This window comes from Callorhinchus milii, unplaced genomic scaffold (genome assembly GCF_018977255.1).
Source record: "Callorhinchus milii isolate IMCB2004 unplaced genomic scaffold, IMCB_Cmil_1.0 Scaffold10, whole genome shotgun sequence".
Taxonomy (NCBI): domain Eukaryota; kingdom Metazoa; phylum Chordata; class Chondrichthyes; order Chimaeriformes; family Callorhinchidae; genus Callorhinchus; species Callorhinchus milii.
This window is the reverse complement of record NW_024704751.1, coordinates 7,010,001-7,031,974: the sequence shown is the minus strand read 5'-3', so window position 1 is coordinate 7,031,974 and position 21,974 is coordinate 7,010,001. Positions and strand designations below refer to the sequence as shown.

At 39.6% G+C, this 21,974-nt stretch overlaps 1 protein-coding gene across 4 annotated transcripts; it reads right to left on the bottom strand.

Moving 5' to 3' along the window:
- Positions 1-4,727: 4,727 nt before the first annotated feature.
- rabgef1 (RAB guanine nucleotide exchange factor (GEF) 1) lies at positions 4,728-20,328 on the bottom strand. 4 transcript variants are annotated; one of them, XM_042338680.1, is made up of 12 exons: positions 20,232-20,328; positions 16,763-16,834; positions 15,530-15,767; positions 15,103-15,260; positions 14,320-14,447; positions 13,883-13,892; positions 10,945-11,114; positions 10,528-10,615; positions 8,765-8,897; positions 8,405-8,496; positions 7,040-7,296; positions 4,728-6,922 (listed from the first exon to the last, which is right to left on the bottom strand). In XM_042338680.1, exons 3-12 carry the CDS (start codon positions 15,706-15,708, stop codon positions 6,539-6,541), a joined length of 1,599 nt encoding a protein of 532 aa, XP_042194614.1. In that variant the 5' UTR covers positions 15,709-15,767; positions 16,763-16,834; positions 20,232-20,328; the 3' UTR covers positions 4,728-6,538. The 4 variants fall into 4 exon arrangements, with proteins under 4 accessions (XP_042194614.1, XP_042194613.1, XP_042194611.1 ...); XM_042338679.1 differs by lacking the exons at positions 13,883-13,892; positions 14,320-14,447 and having other exon boundaries at positions 20,228-20,328; XM_042338677.1 differs by lacking the exons at positions 13,883-13,892; positions 14,320-14,447.
- Positions 20,329-21,974: the final 1,646 nt, after the last annotated feature.

Below are 21,974 nucleotides of genomic sequence, written 5' to 3'. Positions count from 1 at the left end.
GGGTGTGTGTGTGTGTGGGTGTGTGTGTGTCTATGTGTGTGTGTGTGTGTGTGTGTGTCTATGTGTGGGTGTGTGTGTGGGTGTGTGTGTGGGTGTGTGTGTGGGGGTGTGGCGCGGGCCCCGGGTGTCGGGGTGACCGTCAGGCCCGAGCCGGGCGGCGGGAGGCGGCGGAGGCGGCGGCGGCGGAGCGGCTGAGCTCGGGGCCGGCGCTGGTCATGTCTCTCACGGCGGCTCGGCTCGGCCCGGGCCCCGCCCCGCCTCCTGCTCTGCCGCGGCGGCGGTCGGTTAGTCGGTCGGTCGGTCGGTCCGCGCGCTCGGGCTCTGCGTCTCTGTCGCCGGCGGCCGCTGACTGAACGCTGACTCGCCCGCCCTGACCTCTGACCCCCCGCTCCCCCCCCACACACACACACACACCACCACCGCTGCACTGCACTGCAATCAGCGCCCACTCCCCCATCAGCTTTTTTTTTAAAAAAAAATTAAAAAAAAATTAAAAAAAATAATATTCCTCACCTGCGCTCCCGTTTACACGCCCTTTCGATCGGGTTTACTCACACGCAAACGTACCTGGTCATGTATTTATATATGTGTGCGTGCGTGTGTGTGTGTGTGTATATAAATATAATATAATTAAATGCAAGCTCATGCATATATATATATATACATATATATTATATTTATATATGCATAAGCTGGCATTTAATTGCATTTAATTGCATTGCCGTAACTTGCATTTAATTGCATTTAATTGCATTGCCGTAACTTGCATTTACTGTACCCCCCCCCTCCCCCCCACCACCCCAACCCCCCCCACAGCTTGCATTTAGATTTAATTTGCATTTAATTGCAATGCCATACTTGCATTTACTGTACCCCCCCCCCCACCCCCCCTCCCCCCCCCACCCCCCCCCCACAGCTTGCATTTAGATTTAATTTGCATTTAATTGCAATGCCATAACTTGCATTTACTGTACCCCCCCCCCCCTCCCCCCCACCACCCCCCCCCCACTTGCATTTAGATTTAATTTGTATTTAATTGCATTGCATTGCATTACTGTACCCCCCCCCCCACCCACAGCTTGCATTTAGATTTAATTTGCATTTAATTGCAATGCCGTAACTTGCATTTACTGTACTCCCCCCCCCCCCCCCCCCCCCCGCAGCTTGCATTCGGATTTAATTTGCATTTGATGGCAACGCCGTCAACTTGCGTCTCACGCTGCGTACGACTCGCATCGATTCGTGCGCCCGCAGCGGCTTGCACTTGCACCTCACTTGCATTTATTCACTCGTCCACTTTTTACTGCACCTTGCGCGTTCCGCCCATCAAAATGCGCGGTCGATCCACGTTGCGGCGCATTCTGTGAAGCGCTTTTGAGACGTGATGAGGCGTTATATCAAACGACGTGATACGGCGTTATATCGAATGCAAGGATTATTATTTATCATAACTTGAATGACTTGCATTTGTTTATGATCAACTTAAATGTATTGATAACTTGCATTTGTTTATTACAATTGTTTGTGTCTAAGTATTATAACTTGCATTTATATATCATCCTTTTAATAACAACATGCGTTTACGCAGATTTTTAAAAAGAATAATGAATTACGTCACTTTCAATACCACTTCTTGAGTTTGATAAATGTCAAAACGTCTCAGGTAATCGTTGTCACGTCCAGTTACTGTGCATTTGTGGGTGATTGACCGGTTAATCTGGAACGTTGTTAGTCAGGACACTTAGCATCAACTGATAACAGTCCAATGGACCTTGTTTTAAGATGCTCAGAGTGTGATTTATGATCACCAAAGCTGTCTGTGGATTGTCTGTGATTTTTTCCCTACATGAGCTTCGTTTTTAAGAAATGAGTAACTGTGATTCTCAATTAATAGCTATAAAACAGGTTTTCTCAAAGGGAAGAAGGAACGGGAGGAAATATATACCTGGGAGTAAATTTGTGTTAGGAAACAGTTTACTCTTAAGTCTATTGCCACAGATGGTTCCTCAGTTAACCTGCCATACTTTATGGAATTAACTCCCTGGTCAGTTTTCCTTCTCTCTTCAGTAGTTGAAACAGACTAAGAAATTCATTCCCTGGACACAGCCTAAGTGCGAATGTAATTTGAAGCCGAAATGCAACTATAGTCTCCGCTGTGTAGCAGCTGAATCTCCCAATAATGTTTTAATAAAAGAAGGAACAGAATCAATCTCTTGCGATGTGTTTGTTTTCTCACCTTTCCTTTGGCCTTTGTCTTTCAATCCACGTGATCAACTTGGCACACACTTGTAAAGATTCGCCCTATGAATGGCAAACAAAACTTACTTTCGCTGCAAGAGTTGTCCAATTCAGAAACATTTATTATTTTTATACAGAATATATGTGTCTATGGGGTGGGGGGAGGGAGGAGAGGTGGGGCACAGAATTTAAATCACTAGGAAGGATGACATTTATTCGAAATAAAGATTGCTCAGTTCAATGCCATCTGCTCACTTGCAAAAACAGACATATTTAGTTTGATGAATGAGCTCCTATGATTTCTATGGCACTTGCACAATTGCTATCCTGTAATTACAAGCAATGATTTATTACATTTGTGCAATCCCAAACACCCAAAAGCACAATAAAGCATCATGTCTAATACTGGCTTATCAAAATATGGTATACAGTATTGAAATTAATTTCTGATAAATGTCTTATCTGCAGCATAAAAGATACGTCACACAATGCCCACGTGAGACAAATTCTTACACGAGAGTATTTTGTCTGCTAATAGTAACATTTATATGCAAAATGTAATAGAGCAATTGTGCCTTTCCTAGATTTCAAAACCTAAATCAAAAACTTTCAGCCACTATGTCCCTGCTTCTTTAAAACGCCTTAAGTCCTCGCCCTTCCTCTCTGCTTTCAAACCCTTCTAAAAAAAACATTGTGCAAAATTGCAGCATTTGAGTCATTGTAGAACTAGAGTGAACCTCAATTTCAACAACTGGTCCACGGTGATTTAACTGATGTCAAATGGAAGGGCAACAGAGCAATACAGTGCCTCAAGATGGAATACAAATAACCGGCCAAGTTTTGTTATGCCTTTTAATTATAACATTGATAGTTTTGTGCTTAATTTTTGTTCCACTTTGTTCAATTCCATTGTGCTAAGCTACAACTATGCCATTGTAGTTCTGAACATTGAGATTTATGGTCATTATTGGTAAGTATAATCATATTTGTCAGAGATATGCAGTACACTGTGTTGTGTCAGATTCTTAGCACCTGAAAGGTGAAAGGAGGGCAAGTTTCAACCTTTATCTGAGCATTGTTAAGAGCTATCAGCTAATAGTGTTTTTTTTCCCCACAAAGACATATCTGAGGCAGCAAGAATCTACTTTATCCAAAGATAATGGAGCCTACTATCAAAATCAAATCTAGTATTCATTTTTTTCAGCTGGTCAGTGCAAGATATTTTCCTTTCTAGTGGTTCAGCAGTCTGTCTATGATAGCTTCTTTATGGAGTTGACTCTGCTGATGATACGCAAATATTATTTTGTTAGGTTAGGTTACTTGTTATGAGTGCTGCTAAATGGAAAAGAATGTTCTCTCCATTAAGATAATGAAGGAGATTGAAGTTTTGCTCTCAAAAGCACTCAGTTCCTTAATTTTGGTGTTGTGTCGTCCACCAAAACCATCACCAAATTCGAGATTAGAATTGTGGTTCACTGTCAATATCAGATCCAATTTCATCAATTTGTAACGATGAAATTGCAATGACTCAAGAAACGAGTAATAAATGATCACGACGACATCAAGTGAAGGAAAGCACACTCCCAAACCATTTTACCCAGAGGGTAATTAAAACTGACATGGGTTACCAGGAAAGCTGTTGCGATGACAACGCCAGCTTCATTTCAGAAACAACTCGACGATGCAAGGATGGGGAGGATGGTAGCATGGATATTCTGGAATATAAGTCACAATGCCAGTGAGAATGCTCATTTTTTTGGAACGTTCAAAAAATAATAAGTTTCACCTGGACACTAAAATAGGGTGGTCGTAGCAGTAATTCACCTGTATAAAGCGGTATAAAGTTCTATAAAGCGGTTACATTTTCATCAGAATGTACACTAACTAGTAAAATCAGAAATACTATGATTGCCGTCGGTGGAGGTGAACTAAAAGCATAGGGGTTGGAAGTCGGGGCAACAGGTGAATCAGTAGGTTACACATTCCAAACTTTTAGTTGATGATATTTCTCATAATCATTTAATTTCTCTCTGGTATGGGTACAGTACCATAATGAAACAAAGTCAGTTTAATCAGATATATAACTGCAAAGGTTTCAAGACATTCCCATGTCCTGCTACTAAAACTACAAAATGACCAGACTTTACATGTTTTGGTAGGAGAAGCCAAAAGGAAAGGAAGTATGTTTCAACCTTTAAGAACTTGCTACTGGTCAATAACTTTCGAATCATTCACACATATTATAGACTGATTGTTGATTAGCATTTTGTTTCAATAACATGGTTAACCCGGTAAAAGCTCAACCTATTGAACTATCAGAAGTTAAATGAAGGTAAACGACGGTCCTAAGATCTCAAACAATTCAACATCCACTGATTTTTAAACTCTGTCCTTGCTGCTCAAATGACGTCCAACAGGAGATCGTCAACCAGATGCCATTTTCCCACCAAACCTATAAACACTGAGGTTAAAACAATGTAAAAGACACGTTTTCATCTCATCATAGACTTTAATAACCTATATATTTAAAAAACACAGCAAAAAGTACACACAAACAAATTGCACTGATTTACCAGAATCGTAGGATTCTTGGTGGAGATGCTTAAAGAGGATGTGCTTTTGAATTCCCACCCTGACAGGCAGGGCTACAACAGTGGAGTGAGTGATCACAAAAAGCTAACATTTTCATTCAATGTCTGTTCAAGGGAAGTCTGACCAACACAAACAATGTCAACTTTATAGGATATCTGTGTCGAAGGAAGGCGTTCACATAGAAACCACGCCAAGTCTTGCACTTCGGATGGCTCAGTTCTCTAAGTTATGAACAATCAGGCAAAGAGTTAGTAACTTTGTTATAAAGTTGTTTACCAAATCAAATTGGAATGCATAATACAATTAAGATCCTGATATTAGGAGGCTAGTTAGATCAGTAAAAAAAAGCTAAGTTACTGAACTTCCACATAATCCGCTATCACAAATTATTTCATAGCTGTTGAGGTGCTTTGCAGAGTAAGTATGGAAGAAAGTTTAAAACGCCTCTGTGGGAAATTCTGAAATCTGAGTCTATTCTGTATATTAACTGGCATCATGCACTTGTCAGTGCAAATCCATACCACACTGCTTACTGCTCTTTACAGATGTACTTGCAACTTTAGAAAGCCCAGTTGGAAATTGAAACCTTTGCGAAATGGAATTTGTGAAAGACGACCGCTGTATTTATAAGAAAAAAACGAAAGCTGGCAGAATTAACAAAACTGATACAAAGCAACCGATACAGTTCTTCATCACAGATGACACAAAGCTCAGTGTAGCATACATCACAAATGTTGGGGTTGTGGAGCCTTACTTAATGCAGAATATAATGAAGCAGCACAATTGTCTACCGGGTTTTATTATTTTTTTTTACAAGTTTATAAACAAGTTTATAAACAAATACTTGGATAACTCTCCCAGTTCAAATGAACAAGTGTCATTTGATCAATGTTGGTTTACGCCATGTTTTCACTTATCTAAATGAGGGTAGGTTTATAAACAGCTCTTCTAATGACTGATCCCAAGCTTGCAGTTAAAGTAGAAAACCGAGTTATACAATTATTATTTGCACAATTTGGAAAATTCCATAGCTAATGGAAGCAGGAGTGTACTTGGTACTATTGCTAAATAATTTCATATTGTAACAAGAATCTGTCTCTGCAGTTGTCATTTAAAATCAAGCATCTTCTCTGAACTATTCCAAACAAACAGTTGTGCATTACTTGGTGTGAAATTCACTTTGTAAAGTTCTTAAAGGTATTTGCGTCCCCCCACTCCTAATCAAAATCTCATCTCACGTCATACCATTTAGTGTTACTGAACTGACTTGGAAAATTAATTTTATAAGATGTTTATTGCACAACATGACAAGAGTACCTAATGGGGAAATGCATTCTGTAATTCTGCTCCACTTTCTATGTTGGAGACAAAATGGTGAGTATGGGTTTCACCACCTGTTCTGAGAAGAAAATGCATAGTAATGAAACTAGACAGAGGATGATTTTAGTTTGTTCCTTGGAAATCTCAGGTCAACCCTCACTTTGCCAAACGGGTATATATTAATATGCTATGAATCCCAGCTCGAACCTTACAGTTGAATTATACTTATTACCTTCAACCATTTCCCTTCATCTTTAGCTGAAGTACAGTAACTCTACCATTCTCTCTGTGACCAAACCACAGCTATCAAACAGCTTCTGGGGACAATAAACAACCCTCAGAACTTTACATTGTCCCGGGCTTGCCATTCAATTCCATTTTGTTTTCTTCAGCTAGCAAAGACTTGTGGCTCAATAGGCGGTGGAAGCTTATCATTTTCTACATTGTCAGAATCGATGGCAGCCACTGGCTGGCTTCGTGGTTTGATATCGAGTGGATACTTCTCGATAATATCTTGGACATCTTTGCTTACACCTTCGCTCCAATCGATGAGGTCTTTTTCCAGCTTCTTGGTACCTGACATAATTTGTTCCTGTTTTTCGTTCAGCTGTGAAATAAGGCTTAAGTTTTTGTACATTTGCGAGAATCCCGGGGACGTGTCAGAGTCCTGCTTCTTGGGGGATGACTGGCCAGACATGTAGCGATCAAAATCTTCCTCAGTCAGGTTCAGAGACTGAGCATCCAGTTTTTCAATAAAGGCAACTGCACAGCACTGCAATCGAGATATGCGACACATTAAAGTTAATTAGACAAAAAAATGAACATTTTTTAAAAAGGCAAACTAAACTAACTCTGGCAGTTATTCGCTCATTTAACAGCTTCCACTTACTAAATTAGTGAAGTAATATCCATCTTCCCCAGTCATGAGCCTGCTCGGATTGCAGAACCGAGTTATGTACTGAATGTTTGACTGTAAACGAGGCGGGTTTGCCTTTAAAACAATGTAGATAAGTGTGGGCAAGAAGTCATCAGCGGAAGCAGGTTCGTTCTTGGTGATCTTGATGGCATTGAAGATATGCTTGCTACACTGGGTAACGCAACCCAGCTTTTCACGTGGAACCCGTTTGGAGTCCACTTCTATGACATCTGTATGAAAATGCAGAATATGGATTATTTACACTCTATCAAGCCAGTGTTAGTGCAAGTTTTTTCTTGGTTTCCATTTGCTAGCTACTGCCCTAAAGAACACTCCTTACAAATACATTTTTCAGACACATGGTGGCACCAAATCTCAATTCATTGCACCACATGAGTTCACTAAAGCTAATTGCTGAAGAGGTAAACATTAGATATCAATCCGTTCCATATATTAATATTCCTTACATTAGGTTCAGGATAAATAATTTACTTTGTTCACAGCTTGTTTGTTGTTTGGGAGATATTCAACGTTTATTTTACCCCCTAAAAAAAAGTGCAAGCATGACCAAAGCATGTTCTATTTACACTATAAAATATTAGTTAATAGCAGTGTTATTTTTACAGTTAATAGAAATCTATATTTTTCTGATTTTCAACAGTAAATGATACCAGCAAATAATGTTCAGTTCATACACAGATACAACTACCGTTTTTACAAATGTTGAGTAAAGTGATTTGAAATGAAAGTTGTGCAAAATTTTCAAAAAATTACACAATACACTTTGCTGAACTCCTTATTTTTAGAAAATAGTAAAAAACACAAAACTTTTGCCATCTAAAGGATTTAATTTGTAGTAGGTTTTCAAAGGATTTCACAACATCCTCTCCCCCTGCTCCCACAAAATAATAATCCTTGCATTTGACAGAGCCTCACACATCAGGAGGATGCCTCAAAGCACTTCACGGGATTTACTATAAAGTGTAGTGACTGTGTATGTTGTAGGTGAACTGGGCAGCTGATCAGCACATAATAATAGTCATATCCCACCGCCTCGAAGCGAACAGCAAATTTTATTTGTGGGATTGTTGGCTAGGAGACTTTTCAGATAGTGCCATAGGATTTTTAGCGTCCACTTGAACAGGCAGATGGGGCTTCTTTAATGTCTCATCCGAAGGACAGCACCTCCCCCAGCACTGCACTGGAGTGTTACCCTAAACAATGAGTTTCAAAGTCCCAATGTAGGGGTTGAACACACAAACTTCGGACTTTGAGCCAAGCCAGCTGCAAAGTGAGTCAGGCAGACACATACTGAGCCAAATAATAGATAATACAAACCTGTAATTGCCTTTACAACCAAGTCATTAACTTCAGGGATGTCTTCATTCACTGGGACACAAAGCATTTCCGGAGTCACCCAGTGTAATGCCCTGGAGAACAGGGGGGGGGGAAAAAAGAATTTTATGTAAAAAAAAGTACATTTAGTACCTGCATCAATTTCACATTCAACTAAACATTTACCTAAACCATTACTTCTTTGTCCAGTTGATATTACTGCTCTGTGGTTCAAAGCAATTAACTCCAACCAAATCCATAAACATGTAGGAATTGATTTCATTTCCTGTAATAAAATCAGAGAGATGTCTACCACATCATTCCTAAGCTTATTTGAAAATCCAAAAGGAAAAGATAACTCACCTAATTCTTTTCTGGATTGCAAGATCTTTCTTCTCATCATCAGTAGTTTCGGGACAAAACACATGTTTGTACAGCCGGGTCATGATGTATTTTTCAATCTGATCCATTACATTCTCTATACGTTCAGAGGAACCTGAAATAATTAGGTACATGAAAATTGATTCACAGGGCAAAAAAAACATCAAAAGCAGATTACAATGAGGACCACAAAATTCGATTAAGGCTGGGTTAAGTAAAACATTTGAGGAATATTAAAAACTCAAAGAACTACAACTCCAAAATATTACATGAGCCAGTTTTGTGGCTGGGTATTACTTTAAGCTCTAAACAGACCCCTTCCAATAATAATAATTATCTTTGCATTTGATTTAGCGTTTTTCACGTCTTCTAGAAGCCTCAAAGCGCTTCACAGAATATGCTGTGAAGTTAATTGACTATATATTTGTGGGCAAAATAATAATAATCCAGGCAAGTTAGTAAGCACATATGCCACAGTGATTTAGAAGCTTTAGGAGTCAATGTGGCATATTCAATAAAGTCTGGCTTTATAAATAACAGCTAAATATAACTGCAGTGTCACAAGAATTCTGTTCCTATCTGATCCTGCATCTAATGCAAAAATAAAATGCCCAAAGATAATGCATCTTCCCTTGGTATGTAAAATGTTACTATTAAATATTTATACTGATTTATTGTAATTAAAGCAAACTATTGTTATGGTTTAATTATTATTGATAAAATAGATAAAATTGATGAAAAACGTGCATGCCCAAGGGTATAAAGGTGACGATTTATACTTTTATTTAGTGTTAATTTAACACACATGCTCAGGACTTTCACAAAAGTGCTTTCATAATACCAGCCTGGAAAAAAAACATGCGCTTCGAATTAGTCCCAAAACTTTTGAGTCGTCTGCACTAACAGGTTCTAATACAAAAAACATTCCTATATAAAAATAATTGTACTCCACATTGTGCCACATATTATACAAGTTACTGACTCATACCGTACTAAGCAATGTCAGATTTTTCTGCAATGTGCTATTCCAGATGTTAGTGGGGGGGGAACAGTAATTTAATGTCTCACCCATTTTCATTTTTTAAAGTCCTTAAACGCACCCAAAAAGTTAACCTGCTCAAAACCAGAGCCATGTACTTCAATATTTTTCTGATCTACTCTCAAGACTGAAAATACTGAATTCTAAACGAACCTGCGGGGAGCACAATACTCAATGAACTCTAAAAAAAGAACAATACATCATGCAAAGATATGTAAAGCTTGGATGCAGATTGATCTCAGTGATTTCTTAACATAGCTCCTAATCAGAGACGAGTTAACATGGAGATGCCATGGAATGAAACTCAAGGGAGGCAATTTTTTTTTTAAAAAGTCTAAATATACCACTCCAATCCCACAGGCCTCCTAGCACCACGTTCAAGAATAGAGTTGGCAGGTGATGGGAACATACCACCTGCAAACAGGGTAATATTGTTCTGCTTAACTGGACTAAAAGAAAAATCAAGGCAGTCAAATCATTAACTGAGTGGAGGCTGTTTTTCAGAGTAAACTTGGCAGCAATTTGTGTTAAGTTGTTCTGCAGTTTCTATCCAACCCTGTGGACTTTTGCAGACAAGCAAAAGAGCTTAAACTTATTTTTTAAGGGAATAAAGGTTAGATGGGGGAGGGGGATTTGGAAGAGAGATAAATTAAGAGAAAAAAAGGAAAAGAAAGGTCAAGCAGAATTAAAGCACAAAAATAAATACCTTTAAACGTGGATTGAGTCTGCAGACGATCCACTATATTCTGATAGAAGTCCTGCACATACTCAGACTGCTCCTCAATATTCATTTCCTGACATTAAGCAAATGGGAAAATACAAATCTTAGTGAGTTAGGAATGTCTTTTGATTTACTTCTTATGAGTATATGAGAATAGATAACCTATACAGCGCAAGTCAAAATCATCAATACATATCACATCAGAAGCCACTGCTTATCAAATATGTATTTCCAAATCATAACATTTATTGATTTTACTGGTTAAACATCTTTAAAAAACGTACTTTAGTTCAGGCAGATATTAAGTCTATTGGTCCACACTGCAGATAAGTAAATGCTGGATGTATATGATTAATGTTCAAATTCAGATATTCCTATAAAAAGACACTTATCAAAACTGACCTTTTTATTATTCATGGACTCAATGAATGCTCTGCACTGTTTCAGGATTTCATGGCCAGCCCTGCGGAAGGGTTTGAGGAAATCAATAAAGTCCTTAGAAACGCGGTCTGTTTCTAGGCTGGCTTGCCTGCTTATGGACGGACTTGGAGCTTTGACCTCCTGGCCTTCTCCTGTTTTTGATAAAAATATGAATATGACAAGTGCAATGTTCGAAGACCATTATTAGAATAGTTTTGCTCAACTCATTCACTGCTTTGTCTGAAGGATAGAGGGATTAAGGGATATGGGGATAAGGCAGGCAGATGGAGTTAGGTTAGAAGATCAGGCATGATCTTATTGAATGGCGGGGCAGGCTCAAGGGGCCAAATGGCCTACTCCTGCTCCTAATTCCTATGTTCCTATGAATGCATCATCTAATCCGGTTACAATCCACAGTATGCTCGGTATAAGACAACTACTATACCATCATCAAGAAGTTCTGGAGACAATTTTAGTACTTGAAACAAGTCGAAGAATTCTTCTATTTTGAACAATGAAAAGGGAAAGAATACATACGTATAAAACAAAGGCAATATCTTTAGTTAACAAATATACTAACTTGAAATGTATTTAAAAATTGCAAAGTATAGCATACATTTTGGAACAATCCCACTTTTAAGAATCCTATACAGAACTAAAGAAAGTATCTACATTTATGATTATTTTAAATTTATTGCCCTTACAAACTAAAAGGAAGATTTCTGCAGTAAATAAAACCAAGAACGGAGGAAAAAATACACTTCCTTGTATGCAAGCGGCCATTATAACCACACCTAAAGTATTACAATAATGAAATTGCTTTACTACTAAAAGTTGATAGTGGGAAAGAGCTCAAAATTGCTGCTATTTCACATTTTAGGTCTGACAGGAAAGATAATTTGTATGGATAATTTGTTTCTTCAAAGGAAGACACTTAATGGGCAATTTTTAATTTATTTTATATTAAAAAAGCTATTGAAGTACTGGATTAAGGCAAGCAATAAAAACTATAATATGAACAGTTTTGACTCAAGACTATTAATTTTACATTAGATATTTGAAACTGATCATGCATTACAATTCTGATAATTATTAACGATTACATTTTAATGAACTCGTCAAAAATACCAGAATTATGTATAAGAAAGTGGCTACGTTCATTTTTATGTGAGTTTTGTACCAATTTTGAGCTCCCCTAAATCAATCATTACGCACCTCGCAATTTGCCAGCCCACACTGTAGCGAAATGAGGAGCAAAAGATTTCCAAATGAACAGATGACATGAAACACAATGAAAACAGTCACACAAATACCACCCCGCCCTTCAACACACACACACAGAATTACATTGAATGTTAATGGAAACAGGCCCTTAGGACCCAACCGTCTCAGTGTTTATACCCCACACAAGTTAAAATGAAAGAAAAATCAAAGTGATCTGGTGAGTTAAAAAAATCACTTTTGTTTTGTAACAAGATGAAAATTCTTTGTACAGAAATAGGGCAGCTGTTAAATTAGCTTTGGTTATATAGTAATTTTTAGCTATTAATACAAAACTGTAATTTAAATGGTGATTGTAAGCCTCAAAATGAGCAGTTCCAATATTTTACAACACAAAACATTTAAACAGAAATTTGTTTGGGGTCGCGTCAAAGCTTTTCTGTAAAATTCATTTTCCACAGTGCACACATCTCGTTACAGGTTTATGATCTGATGTTTTCAATAAAATGTACTTTTTCTACTAAATACTGATGCATTATTTCTATCTTAAAATACACTCGTCCAACACAAGCATTAAAAACTTAACCAAGTATTTGAAGAAAAAGTTCCATTGGACATTTAAGTTTAAATGCCTAAATTACTATACTTTATTGCAGTTTTCCAGCCAGTAGACTGAACTATAGTCCTTATAGTTATCTGTTTAACTCAATACATTTGCTGTTTGTTTTATCCCAATGTGTTCATGTAATGAAATAGGTTAGCCAAACATTTTTCATTGCTGAAGCATTAAAATAAAAATTATTATTCATAAAAGCAACTTAAATTATATTGTTGCAAATTCATCTCACTATGCCAAAAGTTCACATAAAATTAGCAGTTACTGTGCTATTAAGCTTTAAAATGATAAACTAAAAGACCAAAAGATTATCATACATATTGTAAAGCAACTACATAAACAAATTTATATAACTCTCCAAGTTGTAACAGCCACTGTGCAAGTCATGTTTGCTGTAGGGCTTACTGCTAAGTGATTTACCCAATTTGTAGTTGTACATAAAATTCAAACTTAAATCATCTTAAATGAAGAACGTGGAGAAGATGATTACACTGTATCCACATTATTATCAACAATTTTAGTCATCTTGGTATCAGTGTCTAGAAAGATTCAACAAACAAATATAGGGTGGAGGAAACAAGGAATTAAATGCAAATAATAATCAGGGGTTAGATGTTTAGTAGCCATAGTTATTAATGGTAAAAAACCTAAAATGTCCTCAACTACAGTAACAGGCATTGGACAGCAAAAAGGCAAAAGTTTTTCTTAGTTCACTGACCACTATTCCACAAGAACTAGAGGGTCGGTAGGAATGTATACAAAAAGCTAGAAAATCTGTTGAAAATATTGAGAATTCAAAAGCTTACGTTGACATTTGACCCAAAGCAAATGTGTCAATTAGTTTCCATAAGGTTTTGCTTCAGTTGCGAATTGTGTCTCCCACCAACTTTACTGATGGAACCAGTATCTTGGTTTAGAGGATGTTGCCCACTGTTACAGTGTGAGTTTGTGTTCATGATCACCACATGACGAGACTCGGATCACAGCCAACAGTGGAAGAGGGAGGAGGCTGAGGGAAGGGACATTTTACTGCAGATCAGAGATGAGGATAGGGATGGAGATAAAATAGACGGGTCTTCAAACTCATCTTACTCTCACAAATCTCCCAGCAAATGATTAGTGCTGGAGACCTCGGAATAGGTCTCTCACCTGTGCTCTAGGTGGGGAAGTGGTGTAAACTGCAGCACTATAAAAAATAATTGAATGTTGTGGGGATCAAAAGAAAAAAAATGTGAACGTTTTAGACACCATAACTCGTGTAAAAATTTGCAGTAACTATCTTAATTGAGCAGTATCAAATTAAGTCAAACCGAATCAAATTATAGCTAAACTGGACTCAATGCAGAAATTGAACAAATTAATTGAGATCACAATAAAAAAATGAATTGGAGTAAACTGTAACTGGAAAATTAATTGTGAAATGTTTGTCCACAACTATGGTCACTAAAAGTAACCCAAGTTACCCAAGTGTAGGTAACTCAAGGTGCCAGACAGTACAAACAAACAGCTTGTAACTGTACTGCATTACCTTCAGTAGTAGTAGTCAGCTCCCAGGGCGGAGTAAAAATCTCCTTCAAGTCCCTGAGAATGTTATCCGCATTGCGCTCCCTCCCACCTATTCCATGCTTAAGAGCTTTCTCTTGAGCCACTAAATGTAGGAGCAAATAAGGGGGAAAATAGCAAGGGGCAAGCAGCAGAACAGGGCAAATGGGGAATGAAAGAAATCACAAGAACAGAAACCATGTCATTATTCAGACAACAGCCATACAATACAAAAACACTTGATGGAAATTGAGCGATTTGTCTACCACCTTCGCGGAGTCAAATAGCACAACAAAACACTGACAATCATGAAACAAGTAGAAGCTCATTTCACTTTGTTTCAATCCTATTTTTGAAATGTTACCGCAGTTCAATATCGTAACAGCTGCGCACTGCATTACTTTGCAGTGTAAAACAGTACATGGAAGGAGAGATACGTGTACTCAAAATCTACGTGAACAGATGCTGCCATTGATTTGATACCTTTCCTTATTCTTTATCTTTTTTGCTTCAACAACTGCATTTTCTATCTATTATATTTCTTTTCTTATATTCAATTGTACTGAAATGAAGATCCCCTGCATCACATCAGTAGAATTCTCATTGTTTTATTTTGTTCTGTAAAGCCTGTGATAGGGTAACTTTTTTTTTTGCAGCAATTGAAATCATGAATTCAATAATAAGCAAAGTAGCCACGTCTGCTCTCTGAAATATACAGAAGCAAAGATCATGATCAGCAATATTATCAGCAAGGTAATTACCTTTTTTCTGTGCACCTCGAGATGATGGACTAAAGAATTTCTTGACGGTTTGGACTTTCCTTTTCGTCTCATTCGTCTTCTTCTCCTCAAACTTAGAAAAAGTCAGGGATGGTGCTCCTTGGCTACTTGCATAAGCAGCTTCCTCCTCCCGTTGTAGTCTGCAAATCATTCAGAAGCCAGCAAGTAGGCAAATGTTATTGCGTATTCTCGCAAATGGTATGGTACATATGATTTACCTGACGTGTGTTACAGATTTCTCCTACACTGTCGCTTCCAAATGTTTGCATTGTAAATTTGCACTGGCAAAGGAATTACCGCAAAGAGAACTCCTCTTTATTTCAGTAAAAAGAAATGTAACTTTGACAGTTTTATAATACGCAAAGGACGTTCCCAGGGGATTGTAAATATTGAAATCGTGTCACGTTACCGTTCAGCGAACTCCCGGTCTCCCTGAATCTGCTGCTGTCTGGCTTTGCTGTACTCCTCTCTCCAGCACTTGGAACAAAAGCCTTGCCAAGCAGGATTTCCATAGTAACCACATCCCTTCTTACACAGCAGCTCCGACTGGTCTACATGGATTCCTCTGCGTTCCGATTTCAAGCTCATCCTTTTGCTGTGAAACAGCACAAGGCTGCTGTAAAATCTAGATCTACGTGACCTAAAGTCTGGAAGGAATGAATAACATTAATAACTGGGTGAATCCAGGTGTCGTTGAGGGAAAAAAAAGGAAATCCTAAATAGAATATTTACAGTTAATTTAGATCACTTAAACAGTTTTTTTCAAAAGTCTTCAACAAGTTTATATCTTGGAGGTTTTCACACTTTAATTTATACCAGTGCTGACATTTACATTTCAAAATCATCATGTGTTTTTTTTTGAATGTCAAATTGAGGTCTATCTGCTTTTTTGACTCAGATAAACTTCAGCTGCTCAATCCTATTACTTCAAAGAAAGGTGGGGAGGTTTTTCCTGGTTGTCCTATTTTATATTCCCTCCTCATCCAAATTCACCTCCCCATAACTCAAAGAAAGCAGCTATTGATTCCATCGTCACTTGTAGGGCATTGATGGTGCATATTAACTGCTTTGTTTCATACATAACATCCTCTTTATTTCTAACTAATCTTATTCTGTGACTTCTTCAAGATAGTCTTTTACATGAAAGTTTATCTTAAATGTGGAGAAAAAGCAGAGAAATCTGATTAAAAGATTTACTATGATGTAACAAAATGTCAAAACTGGTTCAACGAGCTGAATAATCTACTACATGGCTTTATATTTCTTGTGCTACCAGTATAATACTGTAGAAAGAAGAACCTCAAACATTGTGCTACGATGACATCAGCTGTATTCAGGCGCCAGTAAATCTGGCACTAAACTAGCTTTTAATATGTGGTTAACTCAGTGCGTGTATATATATATATATATATATAGAGAGAGAGAGTGTATTATATTTGTAAACTTATGGGAATATTTGAAAAATGTAATAAAAATTGGAACAATGGTTAATTGGAATAAATTGGAATAAAATTGAACTAAAATAATAGGTTCTGTGAACATAAAAATATACAGTTTAAAGATCACAAACTTTGTTTAAGGTATCACAAACACTCAGTCGATTGTTATTTATATTATAAAATATAAACCTGGGTTGCCATACCAGTTTTGAATGTTTGCCTCTTAGGGTGCAGCAGAATAAGTGAAAGAAGTGCTGTATTTCACCTTCACCGAGCTGTGGAAATTCAAGATAGCGAGAGAAACATTTATATGGAAAGAATTAGTGTAAATTTTTTTTTACAATTTCAGCCCTTTCCCGGCCACATTTTATTGGAATTCCATTTTTCATTATTAAAGCCACATTTTTTTTAACTACTGCTATTTTTTTTTACCGCTTTGGCTTTGTTCTTCAACAGTGTCATGTGATTGGAAAATTTGCAAGACAAGAATGATGAATTAGGGTTTAAAACCGGAAAGTTTACATGGAAGGGAGTTAATGTCACTTATTTCAATGTACAGAGAACCAGCCAATCAAGAGGCAACATTGCAGTTATATTAAATGATGAACCCATGCTAGAATTCAGTTCAATCTGATGATGTTGTCACTGTTTTCCTATTCTGTAATAAAAAAAATCTTTCATCTTCAACAACTCAGGAACACGGGAAATGTTTGTACCTGCCCCAACCCAATATGTTTGGGTTACAATAACCTTTTCAGTGTATTCCTCGCTATTCCTTTTTCTGAAACATTCTAGTAGCAATATTATATCAATATTATGAAAAATATTTTGTCTAACTCATTTATCAGTGTCCTTTGTAACTATAAGGTCATCTTGAAATCCTTTGCCCAATGACAACAAGCAAAATTTCCTCATCATTCGGATTCCTGAAATCAAGTGTCATCTTGGTTGGCCTACCACTCAAGAGCTTACAATATACTTCAATGCTAAGATGATCAATAATGTATAGTATTGCAAATAAACCTCAAACAGTGATCTATACAGCAGTACTGTCAGCTCTTACACATTTCAATTCTAATTATATACATGGTACTGCAGCCAGATACTTGACTGGTGGCTCAATGATTTGTTTTTCAGAATAACCTTCAAATCTTCCGTATCAATATCCTAACACACTTGCTTCACTCAACACAAACTCCATAATTATTTTATGTGTCTGCATTGACCTGGATTTGCACAGCATTATAATCTTACGTACATTGTTCCTACATACGGCAAAAAATGAGGATATTGTAACCAGCCAGAAAAATACCACCACTTTCTCTGGGACACTTTCTCACTCATCACTTTCACTGCCCTCTATGGGCAACTCATACTCGAATTCAACAGATACAGAGTTTCTCGTGCTCCAATGCCCCAAATAGAACTGGTCATTCACTTGATGGCTGTTTATGGACATCACTACATACAATTTGGCTGCCACATTCACTTACAAATAGTCTATACTTTACAGTAAATCCAATAAGACTATGTGATAAGGGGCTGTATTTAATGTGAGGATTATTAGTCTAATATACCATTGTTCTTCTGTAGATTTTATCATTCAATCCCTGTTTTATAGATTTTAAAAACAATTTCCACTGATTCAACAATTTTCACCTTTCATGTAGGGAAATGACTCAAAGAATTGCTATACTGAAAAGGAATGGGCGTTCGAGCAGGGTGAGAGACAGAGAAGCCGATAGGTAGGCTGAAGACACCGTTAGAGATTTGTTTTAAAAGACGCATTTTGAAAACAGAGAAAGAGAGATGAATGGCGGACAGATAAGAGTGTCAGAGAGCTCAGCTGACAGTTCGTCCACTAATGGTGGGGTGGAGGGGTACATGTAGGAGGCAAAGTGCAGGGAATGGGTTGGGGAGTGGGCCCACAGGCCCTATCAACAAATCTCATTAATAAATAAATAAATTGCTTCAAATACACAGTAATCGCTCTCTGTCTCTGTGAGCAATTACGGAAATAGCTGACATCATCACATACATGAGCAGAAACCAAGAAGCGATACAGTAGTTTGCTGATTGAAAAATAAGTACTTCCTCTAAACAGTTCATCCCAGCGAGAATGTCTAACAACACCCAAAAAAAATTCCAGAACAGTTGGAATAAATGACAATAGAGAGAGAGAGAGAAAGTGAACAGAAAAGCTTGCGGCCCCAATAACAATCAGCAGGCAATAAATAAATACAAACAGAACACAACAGGGGAGCTCATTAACAAAAGAAGATAAAACAACACAAAAGCACTGTAAGGATTCAGTGGCATTTAAAGCCGCTCTGTGTATCCAATAACAAGCCTCTCTATCTGTTGAGGAGGACGGTGAAGAGTGACTCGAAAAAAAGATAAAGAAGTTTCTCTTTCATATCCCGCCCACCCCCACCCCGCTCCGGTGTCCTGCCCGGCAATCCCCACCAGAAAAAAAATGCCAGCCCACCCCACGGCTGTTTGTGAGGGACGTCACCGTGCGCGAAACGGCTTCCGAGTTCGTTCGCCCGCAAAACACTGAGCCGCTACGCTCGATAAGAATAATCCGTGCGCATGACACAGAACCTGCGTATTTTGTTTCGCCCACAACATATACAGTCAACACTCGTGTAACAGTATAATCTGTGAGGCGCTTTGAGACGTCGCGAAGGCGTGATAAGGCGCTGCATCAAACGCAAGGATTATCATCATCATCACTATTATTATTGTCGTATCCTTATCCCGTCGCGGAGACGTCCCAAAAGCGCTTTCACAGCACAAAGTGCCCCTGACGGTACAATCCTGCTAAGGCGCTTTGAAAAGGTGATGACAGCGGGTGGCGGGGGCGGGTGGCAGCGGTGGGAGACTGGGTGGGGGGGGGGAGGCATATCAAACCCAAGGACTGTGATACGCCTGTAATTACAATTCGGTTGCTGCGTTTCGCCCACAAACACACACACACACAAACACACACACACACACACAAACACACACACACACACACACAAACAAACAGACAAACACACACAAACACACACACACAAACACACACACAGACACACACAGACACAAACACACACAGACACAAACACACACACACACACACACACAAACACACACACAAACACACACACAAACACACGCAGACACACACACACAGACACACAAACAAAATATGCAGCCAATCCACTTTACAGTACAATCCTGTGGAGCGCTTGGGAGGGAGGGAGGGAGGGAGGGAGAGAAGCGTCTCGAAGACGTGATGAGGCGCCGTCTCAAACGCAAGGATTATTATTATCACCACTTATTATTAATATTATTATTATTATTATGATGACGAGGATCCGTTTCCGCACCGTTTCAATGCATTTGCTACGCGGCGTCTCTGCTCCCCGCACGGATAGTAATAACGATAATAATAATAATAATAATAATGATAATGATAATGACGGGGGCCAGTGCCTGTGTCTAGGCCCGGAGCCTCGGCCTCTCCGCCCTCAAACCGTCCCGCGGGGCAGCAAAAAAAAAAGGCCGCGCGTCGTCCGACTCAACTCGCTCCCCGACCGGGGGGAGGGGTGGGGGGGGGCGGGAACCCTCCCTCGGTCGGTCGGTTTCTCCTCCCTTTCCCCTCCCCGCCGGTCCGCACTCACCCACCTCACAAGCCGCCGCCGCCGCCTCCCGCTTTCCTCCCCTCCCTTTCCCTTCCGCTCAGTAACGGCTCCGCCGCGCGCGCTGACCAACCGCCGCTGACGCCACCGCCGCCGCCGCCGCCCGCCACACCGGTGCGTCATCGCGCACACGCTCACGCACAGAGAGGCGCGTCATTACGTCACCGCACCGCACAGGCTCAGCCTGAACTGCCCCTCCCCCTCTCCCCCATTGCCCCGCCTCCTCTCCCTATTGCCCCGCCTCCTCTCCCCCATTGACCCGCCCCCTCACCCCATCGCTCCGCCCCCTCTCCCCCATTGCCCCGCCCCCACTACCCCTCTCCGTCTCCCCCATTGCCCCACCCTCTCTCCCCCATTGCCCCGCCCCCACTACCCCTCTCCGTCTCCCCCACTGCCCCACCCCCTCTCCCCCATTGCCCCTCTCCCCCATCGCCCCGCCCCCTCTCCCCCCCCCATTGCCCCTTTCCTTTGCACCCTTTAATAATAATAATTCTTGGATTGATTTGGTAGTCGTGACTGATCACGTCTTCCACGTTCGCAATAACACACCGCAAAGTGAATTGCACTGTGTATTTTGTGGGCGAAACACGGCAGACAATTGCGCACAGCGGTTTTCGACTCCCAACAAGGCAGCCCCCACCACCCCTTCCCCCGGCACTGGAGCGCCGGGCTGGGTTGTATGATGTAAATCTGTGGACAGATGTTTCTTTGCAGTAGTCTAAGCAAAGCCCGGTTTAGCGTTAATCTCGGAGAGACCCCCAACCTTCCCAACGTATAATAATAATAATAATAATAATCCTTGCATTTGATATAGCGCTTTTCACGTCGGGAGGACGTCCCAAAGCGCTTCACAGAACACACTGTAAAGTGAATTGACTGTATATTTGTGGGCGAACGCGGCAGCCAATTGCGCACAGCAATGTCCCACAAACAGTCGTAGATTGAAAATGACCAATTTAATTATTGTTTTTGGTTTTTTGGAGGGATTATTATTAGGCTCTGTGTGGAGTAAGGAAACTTGCCCGAGGTTTCGCCCTCTGCCTGGAAACGTAAACATCCATTCATTCAGTCGACGGATCACTGTGTGCACTTTCAAAGCCAACCTTTCTGGTGTAAATCCCGAAGCGGCAAAACCGTCACTCCGAAAGAACAGTCACAAAATCAGGAACACGCAACCAATGTTTATAGAAATAATCCAGGGATTTATTTGTTAAAGGACAGTTTTATGCTAACCGTGTTAACAACTTTTGCAACATGTTTACGAAAGACTGGTCAGATCTTCTGAACACGAAAAGGACAGCTCGGATCAGCCGGCAATCAAAGGGTAGGCGATACTTGATAACAATGCACTGGAGACAGTTCGTTTCAAACTGGCAAGAACAATAATTTTGAACAGTTTAGCCCTTATCGCTGGTTTTCCAGCATCTTTTAATTGCACAGCACAGAAAACGACAGCTCATTTGACCCAGTTGCAAAGCAAACCAAAGAATGCACGACGCCTCTATAACAGTCTTTGCCTTTGATACAGCTCCTATAACACTGAAACGACTCAAAGTGCTTCACAGGGGAACTGGTGTAGTGAATGTTCTTATGGGCGAACGCAGTGAAGTCCCATAAAAAGCCAGGAAAGGAGTGGCCAAGTTTTGGGGGATTGTTGGCCAGGAAACCGGGAGAGAGTGACACTCCCTTCTCTTTTCGAATAGCGAAGCGGGATCTTTACCATCCACTG

Bases quoted from the DNA above. Each gene is read 5' to 3' on its own strand.
- rabgef1 (XM_042338680.1), bottom strand. From the start codon at position 15,708: ATGAGCTTGAAATCGGAACGCAGAGGAATCCATGTAGACCAGTCGGAG. The intron at 7,297-8,404 runs GTTTGTATTATC...ATTTTCATACAG, and splicing joins GGTTGTAAAGGCAATTACAG to ATGTCATAGAAGTGGACTCC. The intron at 6,923-7,039 runs GTAAGTGGAAGC...TCTCGATTGCAG, and splicing joins GATATTACTTCACTAATTTA to TGCTGTGCAGTTGCCTTTAT.